General features: G+C 39.9%; 1 protein-coding gene across 1 annotated transcript in view; it reads right to left on the bottom strand.

Moving 5' to 3' along the window:
• Positions 1–23,671, bottom strand: part of LOC134440045 (NACHT, LRR and PYD domains-containing protein 3-like) — a 102,525-nt gene that overhangs the window by 48,042 nt on the left and 30,812 nt on the right. Inside the window, exons 10-18 of the mRNA XM_063189973.1 lie at positions 17,334–17,352; positions 14,484–16,311; positions 14,180–14,353; positions 12,158–12,331; positions 10,984–11,157; positions 10,236–10,409; positions 9,069–9,242; positions 8,750–8,914; positions 2,678–2,848 (exon numbers count right to left, since the gene is read on the bottom strand). Coding sequence (XP_063046043.1) covers positions 2,678–2,848; positions 8,750–8,914; positions 9,069–9,242; positions 10,236–10,409; positions 10,984–11,157; positions 12,158–12,331; positions 14,180–14,353; positions 14,484–16,311; positions 17,334–17,352 — 3,053 coding nt within the window. The remainder of the gene's footprint in view (positions 1–2,677; positions 2,849–8,749; positions 8,915–9,068; positions 9,243–10,235; positions 10,410–10,983; positions 11,158–12,157; positions 12,332–14,179; positions 14,354–14,483; positions 16,312–17,333; positions 17,353–23,671) is intronic.

Here is a 23,671-nt window from a genome sequence, read left to right on the forward strand (position 1 = left end):
TCATCCATCTGTACATGAATACCACATCAGTTTCATCCTCCTGTGGGGGTGATTGGCAGCTTTCCTCTTACCTCGTCTGCTTCTCAGGGGAGCATACTAACAAGATGTTCCCCAGGTCACCAGAGAAAGTTAATCTGCATAGACCAAAGCCCATCCCTAACCCAAACCTGTCAGTACGGGAACATAGGAGCCAGGGAACATAGGGGGCCCAGAACTGGGTCCTCATTGCACTGTATGCATTGGGTGGGGGAGGGGGGCATTTTCAATGATTTCATCCCAGGCTCTGCCAAAGCTAGCCAGGCCGTGCCGTCCTAGTGACGCAACAGCTTCAGCGTTGCTACCAGTCAGGTCAAGAGTCCCGCAAATACGGGAACTCCTCCCACTTTGTTGAGAAGCAATCAATCATTAGCAAATCAAGGGAGGTGACGTCTGTCTCAAAGTTCTATAGGGGACAAACTTCTCAGAGATTTAAATTTCTTTAGGGGGCGCCCTTCTCACAGATTTAATCTCTCCTGCTCTTCAACCCGTCTCAAATGATCCTACCTCATCCCCTTGCCCCTCCAACCCTAACCCTAGCCTGTCATTATTGCATAGATCCAGCTACCATGCCAAATACCTCCTTACTGTACACCAGGTGGTTCCCAGACCAGGTGGTTCTACACACAACCTAACTGACCTCAACCTCAAAATCCCATCCCTTTACTGTACTCCACAACTACCATGCCAAATACCTCCTTACTGTACACCAGGTGGTTCCCAGACATTTTCTGCTGGGGCCCATGATTATTTCTGCATCCCGTCACCATTACATTTCCAAACATTCCAAACATGTTTTGTCCCAAATTAATACGGATACTAACCAATTTATGGAATGGTTATGGTATATTATGTAAAAGCATACACTTGAGGTTTTATGTAAACAATAAATACAATCTAATCTAATCTAATCTAATCTAATCTAATCTAATCTAACATTTTTCTGATGGGGCCCAAAGTTATTTCTGCCAAATTAATATGGTCATTAACCAATTTATGGAATGGCTTCGGTACAGTATATTTCATAAAAACATACACGCATACTTATACTAACAGTCTCAAGAGAATCAAGAGAGAGCTTTTATTTGTCACTGACCAAAACGAGTTTTGACAACGAAATTGTGTTTAAGAATACACTGCACAAGTACTGTCAGGTCGTTGCTCATAAGAGCGCCGCCATTTAAACACACCTCCACCACCAGTAGCTCAGAATGGTACACAATAGGGTAGGAATGAGGATAAAAAAACGATTCTATGGCTCCACATTGTACATTTACAACATCAAGACACAGTACCAAAAAAACTCATATTTAGCATAAGCATTGAAGACAAAACATCGCATGAACCAGGGGGGAGGGGGTTGGGGGTTGTGGTAGGGGGAGGGAGGGTTGGGTTGCGGTTAGGGCAGGGGTGTCAAACTCATTTTGGCCGCATACAACCCATGTGGACCTCAAGCGGGCCGTATTAGTAACATCATCGCAAAAAAAACCCTTAAAGCAGAGGATTAGTTTTCAGTACTATCGCGTTATCTTTTCAGCATGTTTTAAAAGTGTGTTGAATACGTAAAGCAATGCAATACTGATAATCCTTTGCAAAATGTAATTGATTTCATTCATTATATATCAATATATATTTAATTTTTTTTACATTCGGGCCGGGTTGAACCCTCTGGCGGGCCGGATGCGGCCCGCGGGTCGTATGTTTGACACCCCTGGGTTAGGGGGTCTGTCCGCTGCCCGTCAGGGCGCCACTCAGAGTCCTGAAAGTTTGTCCGCTGCCCGTCAGTCTCTTCTCTTCGCGAGCCCCTTGCAATAGCGTGACCACCCCTGGGGTCCCGGACCCCAGTTTGGGAACCACTGCTGTACACCAAGGCCAGCTACCATGCCCAATACATGCTGTACACCAAGGCCAGCTACCATGCCCAATACATGCTGTACACCAAGGCCAACTACCATGCCCAATACATGCTGTACACCAAGGCCAGCTACCATGCCCAATACATGCTGTACACCAAGGCCAGATACCATGCCCAATACATGCTGTACACCAAGGCCAGCTACCATGCCCAACACATGCTGTACACCAAGGCCAACTGCCATGCCCAATACATGCTTACTGTACACCAAGGCCAACTACCATGCCCAATACATGCTTACTGTACACCAAGGCCAGCTACCATGCCCAATACATGTTGTACATCAAGGCCAGCTAGAATGCCAAATACATGCTGTACACCAAGGCCGTCGGATACCATGCCAAACATATACTTTACACGAAGGCCAGCTACCATGCCAAATACATGCTGTTGAACAAGGCCAACTACCATGCCAAATACATGCTTTACTGTACAATGTACCCCACGGCCAGATACCATGCCAAATACATGCTGTAACCCAAGGCCAGTTACCATGCCAAACACATGCTGTACCCCAAGGCCAGATACCATGCCAAATACATACTGTACACCAAGGCCAACTACCAAGCCAAATACATGCTTATTGCAATCTTACATGCAAACTAGTCAATAACACAATTTCATACCAGATAATAACAAGTCACAACTGTGCTAACATAACAATCATACTTTACTGCTCGTAACTACTTCATAAATAAACAGAAAAAAACACATTAAATCACTAACCTGAGTGTCTTGACTCTGCAGTGTGAATCCTTCAGTAGAGGACAGAACTGCTTCACTCCTGAGTCTCCTGGTATCTTCCCATTCAGGTGCAGTTTTGTCAGGAGTAAGGGGTTTCCACCCAGAACTGAAGTCAGGTACTCACAGGCTCTCTCTGCTTCATCAGACAACAACCTACACAAGGAGGAGAGATAGCAACACAGTATTTATGTAGGAGCCAAATTTAAGTAGAGATTCACGACTGATCATCATTTGTGTGACAAATAACGTTGTTTATTTACTTATTGTCTGTTGTGAGTTTTGAAGTCTTTCAGTTCCAAGATTACACAGTTGCTGTCGTTACTGCTAAACATTCTACAGATGGAAAAGGTCAACCTGACATAATACAACATAACTGTAATGTCTACCTATCCTACCCTCAATTCCAATGTATTGTACAACATAAGCCCTTCTAACAACTAATGTTCCCCCTCTCCATCTGTGTCTGTATGTATTGTTGTAGTCTATGTGACCGTGAGTGTGTCTCTGTATGTGTTCATGTTTTTTCCTGCTTCCAACATATCCACACCTGTGTTCTTCTATAAGTTGTGCACAGATGATGTAATATTTACACGCCCTCATCCAAAAGAGCAGTGTAACACAATTACAATGACACAAACTATTTTCATAGGGCTACTAATGACCCTGACACATGCAGAGTATTGTGTTTTCCAGCTGTAGGTCAACAGTAAATGATGGCACAAACTATTTTCATAGGGCTACTAATGACCCTGACACACACAGAGTATAGTGACATTCTGAATATCAACACAGATGTGCAGAGTGTATCAGCACATGCAGAAGTCATGCAGATTATCCAACACTACCGCTCTACCCTACAGTATGTGTTTTCAAGTCGATTTCAATCTCCCACAGTACTGTGGGTATGACATGCAATATACAAACCCCAACTCCGGTGAAGTTGGGACGCTTGGTAAACTGTGAATAAAATCAAAATGCTATCATTTTCAAAACATTCAATCTATTCATTAGATGGAGAATAGTGAAAAGACAACATATTAAGTGTTAAAACCGAGAAAAAATATTGTTTTGGGGGACATATGTACTCATTTCTAATTTGATAAATACAACACGTCTCAAATAAGTTGGGACGGAGATCAGTGAAATTCAGTAAACATCCAAATAAGATAACAAACAACAAAGAAGTTTTCAAAATATAGATATATTTTCAAAATGAATTATACTGACGGACAATATAAGTTCCAGGTATGAGATCATCACAGAGATTCTGAGTCACTCAGAATTAAAGATGCAAAGGGAATAATTACCATAGTTATTACATACATTTTGAATTCCCTTTTATTTTCCATGATTTAGTGTATATAAGACATATTTTTGTCATTAAAATCATTGTATAGGTTCATGACATCATGAAATATATATTGGCTGTAGTCTCACTCTAGCACTCCAGGAATTAGAGCTATTGAAAATTGACCATATTAAGAATGCTTCATGCGTGCAAATGATACAGGGGTGTAACATTCTCCTATGCACCTGAGCTCACTTGAAATAGACCCAGAAGACATGGGAAACTGTCCTTTGCTTACAGAAGTCAGCAGAAGTTGTAGAAGCCAATTCTTTTGACAATAATAGAGCATTGCACATCCTGTGCTACAGTGAAAATGGACCATCCAACTTGTGTTAGTGTTAACTTCAAAAGTCAGCCTCCATGATGGCATGCGGGTGCAGTAGTGCATTGGTTAAGATGTTCTCACTCATCTGTAGAGTTAAATGGTGAGTGTATTCCTTGTCATGTTTTGCAATGTTTTCCTTTCTGTAGTGCTTACAGTGTGACAGGTCTTGACCAAAAGCCCACCATTTTATCACCTGCTGGTCCTTATGATGGAGCCAAACTGTTAAAACATAGTAGAGAATGCAATTTGACCTTACTCAGTAATCGAAGAACTCCCTTCAAAATATAATGCATGAATGGCTTTTCATGCTGTTTAAAACTCATTTATATCATTCAGCACTGTATTTAAGCTGGTGAAATCATGTCCAAGATAGGAATTAACACTGTTTTTTATATAAAATCATCTCATCGGTTAATGTATTGAACTGTTAAGTGTTGTCTTCTGTTTTGCTTTTAGTCTTCCTCGACATTTGCTGCTTTTTATTGTCCCCGTCCCAACTCTTTTGAGACGTGTTGTTTTTATAATATTCATGAATATCCCCCAAAACAATAATTTTGGTCAGTTTCGATGGCTGATATGTTTCTTTGTGCCGTTCTCCATCTAATGTAAGAATCAGACGTTTTGAAAATGGCAGTATTTTGTTATTATTCACAATTTACCTTGTGTCCCAACTTCTATGGAGTTGGGGTTTGTACATGTATGTAATAGGCCCTTGCAGGACACCTAAGGTCTCATCTCCAAGTTTATTCAAATTTACCTTGCATCACCACTGTATCATGATGGAGTTGATGTTTTGAAAATGAAGATTTATTATTATGATTTGTTTCACCCTGCGCTGTGTTTCTATTGCATGCAGCTCATTCATCAGATATTTAATTTGGAATTTTTAAACGTTGGGAGGGAGAGATTGGCGAGTGTTTGAAAGAGCTAAAGCTGTCAGGCAGTTAAGCCTATCGCACCGGACGCATCACATTTGATTCATCAAATTCAAAGCCCTCTCCCCGCTGACACAAAAAAAATCGATCTCAAAAACATCCTGTGTGTCATTTCCAAATGTCCTGCAGTACACAGAAACCGCCACAAGAGAGCAGCGGTCGACAACAAGTTGACCACAGCTCGGCGAAAAATAGAAAAATGGGGTAGAAGCGGTTTCCCTGACCGATGCTGAGATATCGTCAAAATGCAAAGGGTTTGTGTACAAATTTCCGAAATATAACTCTACATCCTTTAATTTGAACACTTGCTTTGTGCAATTAATCAAGGAAGAGTTTATATTTTTACACCGTGTTGCAGAGAGATCATGCTAAAACTGACGAAACAAATAAGCACCATCCGGCGGTGGCAGGAAGTCAGCCATCAATGCATTTGCTCCATAGGGAAACGTAAAAAGCATACCACGACGATCATTTAACAAAACACACAAGTTGTTTTACTTCAAGACAAAGATATTGCCTTAAGAAACAGGTTTTACTTGCAATTTTGAAAATGTAATGCAAAATGTTGAAATTATGATCTCGTAAAAAATGCATTGAAGTAAATGGAGAAATTGTCCAATTGTAGTAATGGACCCATATATTCAAATTCCACATCAAAAATGAATAATGATCTATATTACACTCATAAATAGGTTGTTAAGCATTCGATCAGCTATGTTTTTACATAGATTTAAAAAAAAATACCCAACCAGGCTGTGGGAAATGTAAAATATGGTCCTGCTAAAACAAGGATAGGCAAAAAAAAAATGGCAGGATCTCACTAAATATTTAAAGATAATCCTCGAATTAAATTGTCTGACAACTTTTTTTAAATAAAAAAAAGTTGTAAATGCATTAAAAGTCATTTTTCAATGGTCATGGAATTTGCATTTCTTTAAAGCCTGATGCATCATATATGATGCATTAAATATCTCAGTGACCTTAACAAAATTTTGAATTTTTTTTTTTTACATTTCTTATAAGGGACCAATATTGAAGCAAATTCCAAAAAAATAGAATTTTCTCTCATTGCTTTCATGGTTCAGGTCTCACAGGGTTAAGATAGTGCATACAAATAATTATTGAAGATAGTCAATACAAATAAAGGTATGGTCGATAGTGCTGTGCTCAGTTAAGATAGTCAATAAAAATAAAGGTATGGTCGATAGTGCTGTGCTCAGTTAAGATAGTCAATAAAATAAAGGCATGGTCGATATGTTATGCTGTGTGGGGAAAGAGTTCAAGTGACCATTGTGTTTTCCAGCTGTAGGTCAACAGTAAATGATAACAGTGATATCCGTATTGGCCTGAATATAAGGCGATCCTGAATATAACACAAACCCCCTTTTGCAGGTTCATTTTTTGGGGAAAAAGACTACAATACTAAAATGGTGTTTATACATCGTTTCACATTTCAAGTGGGAGGCATGAATTCTGGAAAGAAACTGCTGAAAATATTACACAGTGCACCTTTAAAGTCAGTGCAAAGGAGATAGTAATGTTGCAGTGAAATGATCACAGAGAGAGAGGAGGGACTTTAATCTCCAATGGGGCTGCTGGATTGTGTTCTGCTCTTCTCCTATTTCTTATGGTTCTTGCTAATCTAATTTAAAATTCGTCAGCCTTCTGTGCATAACTAATGTGTGGTAATGATCTAAGTGGAGAGAGGGAGAGTGAGAGAGAGTGAGAGAGAGAGAGAGAGAGAGAGAGAGAGAGAGAGAGAGAGAGAGAGAGAGAGAGGAGAGAGAGAGAGAGAGAGAGAGAGAGAGAGAGAGAGAGAGAGAGAGAGAGAGAGAGAGAGAGAGAGTATAATTTTCGTGTACGAGATTAAATGACACAAAAAATAATATTTTTTACTTGACCATAATGATTCAGCCATTCCAAATTTGGAGATTTTGTCCGTGTTTTGTTATGAACGTCAGAAAACTAAAAACAAATTCAATTGTGACTCGTTGCTCTGCTGACAGAAACACCCTGTTCCGTGGAGACAGTTATTACCCCACACATCTCATTAACGCCTTGGTCTCCAAACAAAGGCCCGCGGGACAAATCCGGCCCGGGCATGGCAAGCATTTGGCCTGCCATGAGGTCAGAACAAATGAAAGCATAAATGTATGTGATTTTCAATCACTAAAACTTCAGTGTGTCATATCTCCCCAAAGCATTCACAGAGATCTTAGATTAGATCTTATATGCTAACAGTCTCATAACAGACATTGGGAAGTGAAATGGAAAAGCGAAAATCTTTTCTCTGTCCAGGCAAATAACTTGTTTCTCATTGGGTTCGGGCGTTGGTTTTGCCCGCAGCCTCATCGTAATTGGGCCCTTGGAGAAAAATAATTGGAGACCATGCATTAACCTATTAAAACACAGTGTTATTCATTTGCTGTTAACAAAATGACAATGACCAAGTTCATGGTGCATTACTAAAAGCCCTGTGCACGGTCATGGTATTGTAGTACTATGATAGTTAACTTTTCAATGACTACTACAGCGTGCCACTGGAGGTATGGCGTGCATTAACTGATGAGCACAACCCTGTTTGGGAAAAAAGTCAGTCACAATACATAGGCATCGAGAAATTGAACAAGCCCCCCAGAGGAGGCAGCCACAAACGTCCATTCCTGTCAACTTAAGGGATTTTAAGTGGACTTTGTAGCCTATTTATAAATGCTACAGGAAAGGCAGCCGCACCATGCAGTTTGCTTGTTTCCCCCAGTTTAAAGCCAGGCATTATTTGATTGTGTGCAATGCACTGTATTTTATTTGCCATAAGACTGACCTGAACCCATGGGGATTCTCATGGTTGTATTGTATCCCTCTGTGAAATGTTTAAAATGTCCAACACAAATAGCATGACAAAGTGAAGTTGAACAATATAAGGAATTTAGCCTCTGGCAATTTTGAAATATTGTTGACAAAAATATTTCATTTCATTATCACAAATACAACATTTCTGGCTTTCCAATATAAAATAAATAGGTCTTTTGAAGTTAGCTAATAATGTAATTATCATGTAATAACCTTTATTTTGAAAAACTTTGATCTTGAAAATGACCCCTTTCCTGAAGTTAGACTTTACTAGATTTTCAGTATGTTAGTAAGGACACCTGGATGTATTGAAATCAGTTGAAAAACCTTTTGTATCAATTTTTTGGTGGTTTGGTGTATTAAGGCCATAGATGTACTTGCCTATGTGTTTTATTTGCCAAAAAGACTGGCCTGAACCCATGGGGGTTCTCTTTTATTTATCTTTTATTCTATTGTATCCCTTTGTGAAATGTTTAAAATGCCCAAAACATTGACCTATCCCTCACTCCATCATACATTGTTTTATTTTTCTTATGCGGTACACTGGAAAACATACTCGTATCACACTGACTTTCAATCCAATTCCACTCTCTCACCTGAGTTTGCACTTCTGATTGGTCACTGCTGACATAAGAAGCTCCACTCCAGAGTCTCCAGGGTCGTTTCCTCTCAGGTCCAGCTCCTCCAGGTATGAGGGGTTTGATTTGAGAGCTGAGGCCAGAGCAGCATATCCTTCTTCTGTTACACCACAGCCTGACAAGCTGGGGAGATGAAAAGGTCTATTACCTGATGTTACTCATTATTATGTTGCTTATGCCTAATGTCAGGAAGCAGGGCTGAAGGGGATGGACCATAATTTGAAACCTGCAGTAGCCTACAATGGAAGTATCATTATTACACATTTTCTTTACTTACCCTAGTGTCTGTAGTTTACAGTCTGGATTCTTGAGGAGATTAGAGATCTGCTTCACACCAGAGTCTCCTAGTTTATTATTATCCAGATCCATCTGTACCAGACGTGAGGGGTTTGATGTCAGAGCTGAGGTCAGAGCAGCACAGCCCTCTTCTGTTATACTGCAGCTCTTAAGTCTAGAGAGAGAGAGAGAGAGAGAGAGAGAGAGAGAGAGAGAGAGAGAGAGAGAGAGAGAGAGAGAGAAGGACAGTGAGTAACACAGAGAAGCACACATGTTCATCACACACAGACAAGCACACATGTTCATCACACACAGTTTCCGTTTACTATTTCATTAGTTGTTCTACCCTTACTCTAGTGGCTGTAGAACAGCTTGGGTTTCTGGCAATATCTGGCAAGCCCCCTTGTCCCCTGGTTTATTACTACCTAGATCTAGCCATAGGTATATTAAAGTTAATATGTTGAAAACGTGGTAGACTAACTTTACATTAACTTTACATTTAACAGTGCCCCCACCAACTTTAACCCATATCTTACCCCAGTGTCTGTAGTTTACAGCATGGATTCCTGAGTAGAGTAGAGATCTGCTTCACACCAGAGTCTCCTAGTTTATTATTATCCAGATCCAGTTCTATCAGGTGTGATGAGGGGTTTGATGATAGAGCTGAAGCAAGAGCAGTACCGCCCGCTTCTGTTATACTGCAGACAGACAGACAGACAGACAGACAGACAGACAGACAGACAGACAGACAGACAGACAGACAGACAGACAGACACAGCGACACAAGGACACTGAGTAACACAGAGAAGCACAAATGTTCATCACACACAGTTTCCGTTTACTATTGCATTAGTTGTTCTACCCTTAGTCCAGTGGCTGTAGAACAGTCAGGATTTCTGAAAAGAGATACACTTAGCTCCATTGTCTCCTAGTTTATTACTACCCAGAAACATCCAGCCATAGATATATTACAATGAATATGTGCAGAAAATGTGTTAGACTAACTTTGCATTAATATCTAACAGTGTTTCCTACAACTTTAACACATATCTTAACCCAATAAAGTCAATAAGACTAAATGCTTATTAATCTACAAGCAAAAACAGCTTTGGCTGAGCCCACAGTACTTGTCTACAGTACATGTATCACTCTTCGTCTCTTTATTTACCCCAGTCTTTGTAGTTTACAATCTGGATTCCTGAGTAGAGTACAGATCTGCTTCAAACCAGAGTCTCCAATTACATTATCATTCAAATGTAGCTCTTTCAGGTGTGATGGGTTTGATGTCAGTGTAGAAATCAGAGCAGCACAGCCCTCACCCGTTATACTGCAGTTACCAAGCCTGGGGAGGGAGAGAGGGGGGGGGGCGAGTAACATACAGTACATGTTCATTACACACAAACATGCACATAGACACAGGCACACACACACACACACACACACACACACACACACACACACACACACACACACACACACACACACACACACACACACACACACACACACACACACACACACACACACACACACCTGTATTGTGTTTGACTATAAAAATCCAAGTGGTTTCCATAGGGATTTTTCTTTTGAACTGGAGGTGCTAATGATTATAATGTATTAATGATAAATTAGTATTGCTGTCCCCCTGCTAAAACTGTGAAATTACTGTAAAGGCAGTGTTACATCTACTGGATGGTATAACTGTTAAGGCAGTGTTACATCTACTGGATGGTATAACTGAATTACTGAGCATACAGTATATGTTCACTGCCTAAGACTAACTCAACTTTTCTAAACCAGAAATGCCCAACTAAGACAAGCAGGTTAGGCATTATTACTTGGTGTGACACATGCAACGTGGGACCAATATTTGACATGTGATGTTTCAGTGTAGAACAAACACAAAACCCACTTACCTCAGTTTTTCCACTCTGTATTGTGAATCCTCCAGTAGAGCACAGAACTGCTTCACTCCTGAGTCTCCTGGTATCTTCCCTCTCAGGTCCAGCTCTGTCAGCAGTAAGGGGTTTCCACCCAGAACTGCAGTCAGATACACCAGGGCTTCATCTGCTGTATCACTGCCCAACACCCTAGCAGGGGAAGTATACAGGAATACCCAATGTTTTATGTTTTATAATTAACATTTACGTGATATAGGCCTAGGTTACAGTCATTGATTATCAGCAAATTATGTCTCTTTATTATATGGTGTGACGTCATCGGTCGAATGCTCCATTAATTTCAATGGGGCTCCCCAACGTTCGCACATCTGTTATTTTTCGATAACGGACGGGTCGGTCTATAACAGACCGCTGTCCGCTCCGCGTCGGGGTCTAAAGATTCTCTCTGTCGTGCTGCTATTCCACGGTAGCGACCTTCTCGCCGAACGTTAACCCTTACATAATTTAGGCATAGTTTGAATTACGAATTGGGTTTCAAAGGCTATGGTATATCACTGTATTTATGTAGTAAGTTGCTCATGCACTATTACATGAATATAGCATTAGAACCTGAGAAAGAGTCAAGATTCAAGAAGTTTATTGCCATGTCAACACAGTTGAGAAGTTGTTGTGGCGTATCCCTAACATTAAATACATATAATTCTTTCATACATCCTTTCTTCTACAGCATGCATCTCCCTTTTTTCTTTTATAACTGATTTAGTAGAAATGTATAATAACTGTAGACTTTTCCAAGTTAACATGTTCTTAAACATCCTGTCAATGATTTAGACTGTGCTTAATCCCTTTGCACAGAGACTTTGTTGTCACTTTTCCTGTCAAAAAAATGTTATGAGCTGATCAGTTACATAAAACTCATGGCAATGTTGCTATGATGCAGTTGAGCTGAACAGCCTGTCGGTGGACCCATCTGAAAGCTACATGCTTCACATGCTGTACTAGGGGCAAAATATTCACAACACACACACAGCATTATTAGACATTTTTAAATAATTGGATGAGAAATATGAGAACTAGTTAAGTGACAATGGCTAACAAAAGATAAATATTAACTGAGACTTCACCAATGGCATCACTGCTATTCAGGAACCATTATTTAGTACACTAAGTGTGAAATGCTCTTTCTTGCCTCAGACTCTTGAGTTTACAGGCAGGATCCTGCAGTAAATCAGTGAGGAGCTTCAGTTCAGCATGTCGAGGGTCATTTCCTCTCAGGTCCAGCTCCTCCAGGTGTGAAGGGTTTGATTTGAGAGCTGTGGCCAGAGCAGCATATCCCTTTCCTTTTATGCTGCAGTCTGACAGTCTGGAAAGATGACAAACATGTTCATACTGAGCTCCTCTCAAACTCTACTTGTCCCTATAGCCAACTAATATCATTGCAATTCTAACAGAATAGAGAGACAACAAAGGCCTATTGTCTAATGCTGTTTATTATTACCAGCGATTCTAAGAATATTCTCTTCTCTCTGTTATTATATATCCTACTGCGTTAGAAACTAGGTCTGAAGTGATAATGAGAGTATTGACATGAAATTTGAGATTTAATCTAATTTACCTTCCTGTAGTAAATTACCATTTGCCAAGCCATGCGATAGATAACTATTGGGGCTGCAAATTGTCTGCAAAACATTCTTTTTTAAGATCCATCTGAATACTGGACTTCTCTCTAAACCCACATCTACTGGGGCCACCAAAGATATTATGAATATCGACATCAAAACCATTTCATGTACATTTGCTGGATGATTATTTTAGTATATTAGTATAACATGACGATAGTACAATTTAGTTTGGCAAGTAGGTTCGCAGGTTTATTAAAAATAATAATGCAGGAGGCAAAGCTTGCACTAAATGCTGAATTCTACAAAATATGCAGGAACTTGAAATGAATTTAGAAAATGTTCCACTAAACATTTAAAGGTGCACTGTGTAACATTTTTAGTCGTTTATTTCCACAATTAATTCTGCTCATTAACAAATGTTACCTTTTTCATGAATACATACCACCACAATCAAATTCCAATATATTCATTATGGCTGTGAAAACTGCACTTTTATGGAAAGAGGGAAACTTACTGTACTTTGGTCATACTAATAACTATTAGGTGCCGTTTCCACGTAGCAGGATATTTTTTTAGCTGGGTATTTTTTTCTCCTGTTTACGTGTAAGTAAAATAAATCCTACATTGTAACAAATGCGTTTTTTTCTCCTGCTTTTTATACCTGGATTTCAAATATCTTCTACGTGGAAACGGAAGGGCAAAACCAATGCAAAACCAATGCAAACATGAAAAAAAAATGTCCACATATAAAAATATTCAACTATGTGGAAACAGCACCTTAGTTTATTACTTTGTAAATATTCATGGAAACTTCAAGTTTGGCAATAGGCAGCACAGTATAGTTGCAATATCTAATCTGACTACCATTTGACACAGTAGCCTTTTAAATACTGGACAGGTACAGTTCCCTCAATTAGAATATCATGAAGTAGGCCTACTTGAATGTTTTTGTCACTCGCACAAGAAAGTGAAACCTATATGCACTATGAACTTAAAGTTATTTGGAAACACGTCAAGCTTTCACTTCATGCCACTAAATGATTGTGGTACAGGTACAGCATGCTGAGGTGGGTCTGCAAATGTTTTCTAAAACATTGGCTGTTACCATGAGACAAGGTGGTGAAATCAGCCTCAATAAATGATGTCAGCAACAAAGGATGTTTTAAAATATATTTCTGAATGATTTTCAACCTTGTTTACAATTGTATATGCCACTTTATAGGGATATTTATAAGTTTCATACGTTTAGGGAGAGGGTTATGCCTTCCTGAACAATAATTAAAATGTTTAATCATGTTAACGCTTGGACACAAGAATACAAATTAAAAATATTGCATTTTTCATTTTCCTGTAGACTATGATATACATTGCAATACCACTCATTGACATACTGTATACAGTATGTAATGGAAGCAGTGACTGTCTTGAGTTTTTATGAAGAATGTTTACACAGTCAAGGAACTTTAAAGAATATGCACAAAATACGGTATTGCTAAGCAGTGTTCAACAAAATGCATATTCATCTGGATTATGTCAAGAAATAAAGACGTGTGTTTTAATATTAAGTATAAAATGTGAAAACGTCTCACTTCAGGGTCTCCAGTGAACAATTCAGATTCTTCAGGCCACTACACAGTTTCTTGATCCCAGCATCTCCAATGCAGTTGCCACTGAGATCCAGTTTTCTGAGATTTGATGATTGCTTGCAGAGCACGGAGGCTAGTGTTGAGCAGCTCTGTGCAGTGAGCCCACAGCTATCAACCCTGAAGGGGGAAACAGCAACCAATGGCTATAAGCCCTAATAAAAAAAGGATGTACTGCATAGTAGTGCTATGCCAAATGAAATTAACATAATGATTTGTTAAACCAGTCAGTTGTCCACTTTGTACTTACAGAGTTGTGTGGGATTCCTCTACTACTGGCGCCAACCTCAGGAGAGCTTCATCAGATCTGACGTACTTCTTCAAGTCAAACACGTCCAGATTCTGGTCTGATGTCAGCAGCACAAACACTAGAGCTGACCACTGGCCGTGTGAGAGCTTTGCTTCAGAAAGTGTCTCTGCACCCAGGTAGCTCTGGATCTCCTCCACTAAGGAGTGGTCATTGAGTTCATTCAAGCAGTGGAAGAGGTTGATCATTCTATCAGATGAGGAAACATCCAATATCTTCTCCTTAATGTACCTGATTGTTTTGTCATTGTCCATCTGCCATTTCTTCAGTTGGCCTTGATGGCCAGCTTGGCCAAGAGCTGCCCTCATCTTCTCCATAATGCCCATCTGTCCTCTATTGATCAGACCATGCAGGAGAGACTGGTTTGACTCCAGAGAAAGGCCAAGCAGGAAACGGAGGAAGAGGTCAAAGCGCCCATCTTCATAAGCAAAAGCTTTGTCCACGGCACTCTTATGCAAGATGATCATGGAGTCTGCCTTTTGAGGGACTGTTGATAGTATGTCTTTCCTTCTAAATGCCATCTTCAGAAATGCATACAGAGCAGCGAGATACTCCTGGATGCTGAGATGCACAAAGGAGAACACTGTCCCATGAAAGATCCCTGATTCTTCTCGGAAGATCTGGGTGCATACACCTGAGTACACTGTTGCATCTTTGACATCAATGCCACAGTCCCTGAGGTCCTCTTCGTAGAATATCAGATTTCCTTTCTCTAACTGTTTGTAGGCTAGCTTTCCCAGATTTAGGATCAGCTTATGGTTCCATTGGGGCGCAGGGTCAGGCACATTGTCATATTTAGTATTTTTCTGTCTGGTTTGAAAAATAAGGAAATATGTGTACATTTCTGTCAAAGTCTTTGGAATCTGCGTGTGTCCTAAGAGACAAATCATCTCAAGAACAGTAGCAGCAATCCAACAGAATACAGGCATGTAGCACATAATGTGGAGGCTCCTTGTTGACTTAATGTGGGAAATGATTCTTCTTGCAAGACTATCATCCTTGATCCTCTTCCTGAAGTACTCTTCCTTTTGGAAGTCATTGAAGCCTTGCACTTCTGTCACCAGGTCAACATGCTCAGGAGGAATTTGACTGGCTGCCGCTGGTCGAGAGGTTATCCAGATGAGAGCAGAGGGGAACAGATTACCCTTGATGAGATTAGTCAAGAGTACATCCATTGATTGGACAACTTTTATGTCACTCAAACTTTCAGTTGTCTGAAAGTTTAGTTGGAGTCGACACTCATCCAGACCATCAAAGACAAACAACACTTTGAATTTATGCTGGATGTCAATGGTTAGCTGTTTAAGCTCTGGAAAGAAGCAGTAAAGAAGATCCATCAAAGAGAACATCTTGTGTCTCATGAGGTTGAGCTCCCTAAAGCACAGTGGGAAGATGAACTTGATCTCTTGGTTGTCATTTCCCTCAGCCCAATCCAGGATGTACTTGTGCACAGAGATAGTTTTGCCAATGCCAGCCACCCCCTTTGTGAGAACTCTTCTGTTTGGTTTGTCCTGATCAGGAGAGGGTTTAAAGATGTCTGCACATTTGATTGGTTTGTCCTGCCCAGCTAGACTCTTGGACTTTAATTCAATCTGTCTGACTTCATGCTCTTCATTTACTTTTCCCCTTCCCCCCTCAGTGATGTAGAGATCTGTGTAGATATTGTCTAGCAGAACAGAGCTTCCATGTTTGGCTATTCCTTCCAACACATTCTGGTACTTGTTCTTGAGATTTCTTTTCAGGTCATTCAGGCAACCTAAGTTCGACTCATCTATTTAAAAACAAAAAAAAGGAAACACAAAAGTTGTTTTTAGACCAGAAAAAGTAATAAATAGTGACATAAATAGTGACATGAAATGAAAAACAAATGATACACTGCAACTGAATTATTTGACAGCTACTTATTGTTATTGTCAACAATAACAATCAGAGATGGCAACCTGCCCCCTTTCCAAGGCCAACACTAGATGTACAGGTGCGCGATTGAAGATGGTGTATGGTACTCTCACCATGGGACAGACGGACAGACAGACACATCAGAAAGGCCCACAGACAGGGATTTGCCATATTTTATATTTTTTTTAATATTTTGTATTTTACTTCACCAAGCACTCAAAAAATGCTATGCTATTTAAAGAAGATGCTCTATGCCGAGGGTCAGTGGACTCCGGTCCGGATCCGGACTCTGTGACGATTCTGTGATATTTTTGTGGCTTTTATTCTGAAAGACAAGTCATGCCTATTGACAGTGTGTGCTGTTTCTGAGACAAACTTCAGTCATTTGAGCCAATCAAATCTTAAATCAATCACTGGCACTGCCTCTCATTTGCTACGTTGCTGAATCTGACCACCAGCACATTGAGGGGCGCCGGCGACGATCAGAGAAGATTGAATCGTCTCGCGAGTAAACTGAAGCAGCGCTAACACAGCAATACAGCCCCATGCCTTCGACTAAAATAACTTCAGTGGTCGCTGCCATTGTGCCTGAAAGGCAGAGCTGGAGGCCAGGCAGTTCTGGCCTGAAGCAGTTTCATCCTGAAATAGCCGTAGCAATCCCTAGGCTACCAGTTTGACTTGCTGTCTGTTGCTTACTAAAAGTTAAAAAAAGCTTTTTCTTTCAAATCTTTTTTTTTTAAGGGGAATTGAAAATGTAGAAGAGATACAGAAAAACACAAGATGTTTGCACCATCTTTCCAGCCCTGTAATGAAATCACTAACTCAAACTCTACCAATTCCTGCATTAATGCTTCTCAGCAGTTTATGTCCTATTTTGCTTTGGATGAAAGAGTCCACCAAGTCTTGCAATGTGAGCCTATCAGACACAGGAGAGTGCATCAGTATGGAAAACTGACAAATGTTACAATGCTGCAGCCTTGTGTGATGAAGGACCTGCTCATATTGAAACAAAACCGGAAATGTACTGTGTGTGTGTGTGTGTGTGTGTGTGTGTGTGTGTGTGTGTGTGTGTGTGTGTGTGTGTGTGTGTGTGTGTGTGTGTGTGTGTGTGTGTGTGTGTGTGTGTGTGTGTGTGTGTGTGTGTGTGTGTGTGTGCGTGCGCGCGCGCGCAGGGGAGTGTGATCTGAAAATGTAAATCTTGCCAAATGTGCAAGAAAGTTTGTTTTGTTTTGTTTTTAAATCCATAGGGGGGCAAAACATCCGCACTGTATGTAATAGCATTTAAAAAGGTAACTGTCATTGTACTGTCATTACATGTAAGATTTTGTTTATGGATTTGTACTTTAGATTAGCAGGCGCAACAAGCTTTGTAACTAGTTTGTAGACATTAGAATTTCATTTATAAAGGTAATTGTACATGTTACATGTAAGATTTTGTTCATGAATCTGTGCTTTCACTTTAGATAAACAGGTGCAAAAACCTTTGTAAATACTTTGTAGACATTAGAATATCATTTATAAAGGTAATTGTCATTGTACATTTTACAGGTAGACCTTCGTATATTAATTTGTGTTTTCCCTTTAGATTAACAGGCACAAAAAGCTTTGTAAAAAGCTAACTGTTATTGTACCAGGGCTTAACACTAACACCCGCAAGCTAGCCAAATGCGGGTGAAAGTCGGCGTTGGCTAGTAGATACCGAAGGTTCACTAGCCATTCTGGCGGGTCCGTTACTATTCTGAATGATGAGGCACCGCATTTTGTAGTTTTTTTCCTCGGACCGTCTTTGCTACAAACGCAATACAATGCTATTTCGCAAGCCTACAATACCCATGAAGCACCTGTGTCACGTGTCACCTGTGTGTCACGCATGCCAAGAATCTGACAGAGCTACTACTCTTGCAAAGAGAAGTGGCAGCGAGCTACCGGCATCAGCGTGCGTTTGGAAATGTCACTGAAAACCTTATCGTGAAAATAAAGTAGCGAAGTTCATCTCAACTGACCTGGGGTACGTTTCCACAATGTTAGCATTGAACTACAGATGTACTTTGTAGTTATCTACTTACTTCAAGGTGAAATACGTGCATTTCTCGAAACCTTACCATTCCCACAGTAAGCCCAAAGTAGTGTGGCTACACACCGCTACTTACTTTCTTGGCATTGCAGTGCGTGACCAAAGAAGCAACAAGAGATAAGCATGATTGCTGAGTCATGATTCAGCTGTTTCCTCCTAAATTCAATGCGTGAAGTAGAAAGCAATAGTGTACAACCACCACCAGCACATTTGATTGAATGTCACGACACCGTGACTCCGCTGTTTCCTCCACAACACATCTTGTAATTTCTTTGTGAAAAAACACGCCCGTGGCATTTCAATCTGACACCGTCCGCACCAATAATGCAGTATTATCTGCATGCCGATTGGATTTCGTTTCATTCCGAGGTGTAATTTGTAAAATATTTCGACAATAAAGTTGTGGTTACTCCCGGAAAATCGTCTGTTGAAGTGTCATATCCCTAAAAAATTTTCGCGTGGATTTCATTACATAGCCTAGTGGTATTCACGCTTGCATCCCAATGGGAAAACAGAAGCCACGCAGGTTCGAATCCACATGGTTGCAGTGCCACAATTTTGGAAATATCTGGCAGAAATAGATAATTTGTGTTGTGCATTACCAACACACACGTGCAGCCAAGGGAAAATGTGCTACACTGTAGGGTCCAAAACATGATTTCACGAGTTGTTGTCAACATGCTGCACACTGGTTTCGAACCCGCGTGGCTCGCGTCTTCCCATTGATAGGCAAGCGTAAATACCCCTAGGCTATGAAACGAAATTCGCACCAAAAAAATGTAAGTACTTGACACGTACGCCAGTGCATTTCCGGGAGTAACCAATACTTTCTTATCTAAATATTTCACAAATTACACATCAAAATGAGACGCAATTCAATCGGTATACAGCTTAAAGTATATTATTAATGTGGGATTCATCAGATTCCAAGGATATGACGTTTGTTTTTCACGAACAAATGACATGACGTGAATTTGTGTTCTGAACACTCTCGCAGCTGTATCATCACTTTGTGTGCATGTCGATTGATTTTCATCGCTTTTGCACCACATGATTAAAAGATATTGACACATTTGTGGTCAAATATGTACTACAAGTTTAGCTAATGGGTGGAGTCACACTCTGAAGTAGACTAGCGCTGTGTGTTACTTGGGGTGGCTGAGGTGATGTCTGGACTCAATGGATCTACTCCAGCTGTACTTCAACTTCACTGTCGAGATACGGATAGGAGGCGCCTCACTTTCAAAGTCACCACTACTTCAGAGTGCACATTACTCCAAGCAGTAGTTACTTTGTGTGCTAACATTCGAGACACAGGAGTTAGCAACTTTTATAGTATCTACTCTGCAAAGTTGCTAACCGACTAGCTACTTTGCCTTTGAGAAATCCACCCCTGTTTTGCGATCTGTCATCAGTACAATACTTAGTAGTAGTGGACATTAAAATGACCAAGGCGAGAGGAAAACACGCCAGTCTGTCTTATGAAAGTCTCGAGACTAAAGTTCAGTAAGACAAGGACACATGCGGCATTAATAATGTTCGGTTTAAATTATTTTCTGATTTGCCTGTATGTCTCCTACCTTAATATTCCTCCATGTTTCTTGTGCTGTTGTTCCCGACAGTCAAAGCAGGTTTAAACAACGCGCAGTAGTGTAGCCTTCCAGACTGCACAAAAGCATGTCCCTTGCCTGTTCCGTTTGTATTTTAAACAACTCGATACGGAATGAAAGGAAGTCGTAGCCCCTTCTGTTACAGTAGTTACCGCATCTGTGTGCGCTTTTTAGTGGATAGGCCTACTATAAGAAAATATTCCAGAAGAGGTGTTATTCCACATCCATGACCGAGGACAGGCGAACTTGGCAATGACTTTTGCTATCTACTTTGCGCATCAATTTGGACAGCGACCTCCACAGATTGGCCCATATGATATGAAGAAAGTGCCTTTCAGATCAAAGACGAAAATATTTTGCTCTCGTGTAGCTTACATTTGTGCCCTTCCACAACACTGTGCTTGGTGTTTCTGCATGGTCAATATAGGCTATGCCATTCCTCAGATCAGTAAATCTGTTCTTTCCATAGCATGCATGCATGGACCAATTAATAGGCCTAATAATTCTAATTATTAAGCCCTATCTTATCTTATCTTATCTTATCTTATCTTATCTTATCTTATCTTATCTTATCTTATCTTATAGTATATTATATTATATTATATTATATTATATTATATTATATTATATTATACTATGTTATATTAGCCTACATTACATTATTACAGCCTGTTATATAATTCATTAAAGCTGCTATGATGGTTAAGAAAATTATGGTGAAAAGGCCCAATGGCTAGTGAGTCAGGAAAACCACTAGCCAAAATGTCTGGTAAGCGAAAAAGTTAGTGTCAAGCACTGCATTGTACATATTAGACGTACGATTTTGTTTATTTGTACTTTCACTTAAGATAAGCAGGTGCAAAAAGCTTTGTAAAAAGGCCTAGTTTGTAGAGCTTAAAAAATCATTTAAAAAGGTAATTTAAAAAGGTTTCACTTTAGCTTAGCAGGCGCAAAAAGCTTTGTAAAGAGTTTGAATCCATTAAAACATAATTTAACCCTCTCGGCGCCACAGGTTTTTGCCCAAAACTGATGATTTTGACATGTTATATTCAAAAGGCTGTGGCTTAACATGGGTAATAGATAGAGCCTGACAATTAATGAGACAAATATTGAGGATGACCCAAAGTTTATTTTGGGAGTAAATTATCCCATCTAATTTGCATATTATGACGTCATATGGTGTCGGCCATTTTGCATTTATAATGAGTTATTGGATATTTTTGCATATTTTCAAAATATTTTTAATAATTTATCTAATTTAATTTATAAAACTTCCCCAGACACCTTCACTATTATGTTCTGTGAATACATTTTGGTCTAGAAAGCAATAAATTGTACACTAAAAGTGTAATTTGTAACTACTATAGTGCAACAATGTAGCATAGTGACAAACACAAGTGAATGGACGGTTGCCGTTTTGCCTGTAGGGACTGGTCTATGAAGGTGACAAGTTATTTTTTAGTGCATGGACACCCTTCACAGCAATGCCCAGCATACAGATTCTATCCACACTAGGGGTAATATGTGCATTTTGTCCATTTGTGTGTCTTTGAACCAAGTACAGCAGGCCTACAGTAGCCTACAGTAGGCCTGTCAGCGTACACCCTGAAGGACTCTGGGTATGGGCTACATGTCTAAAAACTTGTGCAAATATCTATTCAAACCCAGTGTTACATTTACTGATATACAAATAGATGATATAAGGAAAGTGTGTGTGTGTGTGTGTGTGGGGGGGGGGGGCGGGGTTGGTTACCTAGCCTACATGTATATCGCCCATGTTATTCTGATGCACCAAACCCCAGCTGGTATCACACTTTTCTATTGATAATAGACTCAGTTAGGTAGCAATTGGAAATAATTATTACTATCATTAGAATAGCATTGCTATTTATTTAGACCTGCAGTCGGCAGGAACAGTGTCGAGTAGCGTGAACTATGCTTCCGTTTTGCACCGAGTAGAATGCGCACGAGACCTCTGTGTCTCGGGCGCATACTCCTCTCACTCCATCCCCCACTGTTGGCAGGAATATGCGCACTTCTTTTGTCTTCATTTACTTTTCTACTTAGTACACAAGCTCTTCTACAAACATCCCGACCACTGTCACTCTCCAGATGATGAATAGGCCTATTGACTCTGTAACAGGCAAATTACGACGCGTTGCATCATTCCCCTAACGTTGCAATGAACGTCGCCAGCATAGCGACAGTATAGCCTACAAAGCAGCATGAAATTACCTCGCATCTCGATCGGAAAAAACCTTCCCTTCCTCAATATACAAGTCTCCTGCAGAAACGAACACTTCTATTGTGTACTTACAAGTGAATGAATGAAGGGTTTTCTTGTTACAGTCCCCATGATCGACGAATAGGCTGTCGATAGTTTCCCTCAGGCAACAGTAACATGGGAAGTATAACGCGGCAGAAAATACACTCCTGTTTGCATATTACCTCATTTAGGGGCGAAATATATGATGAATACATATGTACAATCATGACAAGTTACCATTTGAGTGCATTTGGTCGTTTATTCAGTAGAATTATCCACGTAATGTCACTACAAGGCTGCTTCCGTCTTTCGCGTTGTTTCACAGGGGAGGAGTTACTTCCGCAATGTCCGCGGTTTGTAGTTTTGTAGTTTTCTTAAACAAAATACCATATAAGGCGTCCCAATGTGTTTAGAACTGAAGTACTACATGTCTGCCACCCAATGGAGTGGAAGTTGAACTACATTTGATATCCTATTTGAAAAAAACGGCCGTTGTAATCAATACGGCATCTCGTCGACAAAAGTCGCCTGTGGCGCCCAGAGGGTTAAATGGAAAATTGTCCATTGTACATATTACCTAGACAACAGTTTTTGTACAAGACCTTGTGGTTTCACTTCAGGTTAGCAGGCACAAAAAGCTTAGTACATAGTTTATATATGTTATGTATTGGCACTTTCAAAAAGCTTTGCAAACTGTTGTACTTTAATCACTGTTTCCCAACCTTTTTTGAGCCAGGGCTCACTTTTTCCCTTCAAAAAATCTCGCGGCACACCACCAACCAAAAATGATGAAATAATGAAAACAATTTATAGTAGCCGCCTAACAGTACAGTCATTCTTATAAAAGTTTCTTGAATAGCAATCAAATAAACACAAAAATGTTTTTTTTTTATCATATTTTAAATTTTCTTTTTCAAATAAAAAGTGCACTTAACATATCCCTTCTTAAGGAGGCTATACACTTAAAAGTAGGCCTAGGCCTACTATTTACAAAGTGTTATTCTGTCCAAAAGCATTCTATTTGCAGGAATACAGAAAATAATGCTTATTCTGACAGTATCAATGATATTTAGGAAATATTTCACTGTTACAATATGAATATGCATGTTTAATATCAATCTCTGTTCAATGCCTTGCAAAATAGAACGCTTTCTCTGATTGCGTCTCCATCCACAAAACGCACATTGGCCAGGAGTTGCGCATGTCCACTAATATCAGCCTCGTCAAGTTGCAAAGCAAATTTCGGATCTTTTCCAAAACCACACTTTTGATGTCAGCAGACATA

The sequence above is a fragment of the Engraulis encrasicolus genome, chromosome 23 (assembly GCF_034702125.1).
Source record: "Engraulis encrasicolus isolate BLACKSEA-1 chromosome 23, IST_EnEncr_1.0, whole genome shotgun sequence".
Taxonomy (NCBI): Eukaryota; Metazoa; Chordata; class Actinopteri; order Clupeiformes; family Engraulidae; genus Engraulis; species Engraulis encrasicolus.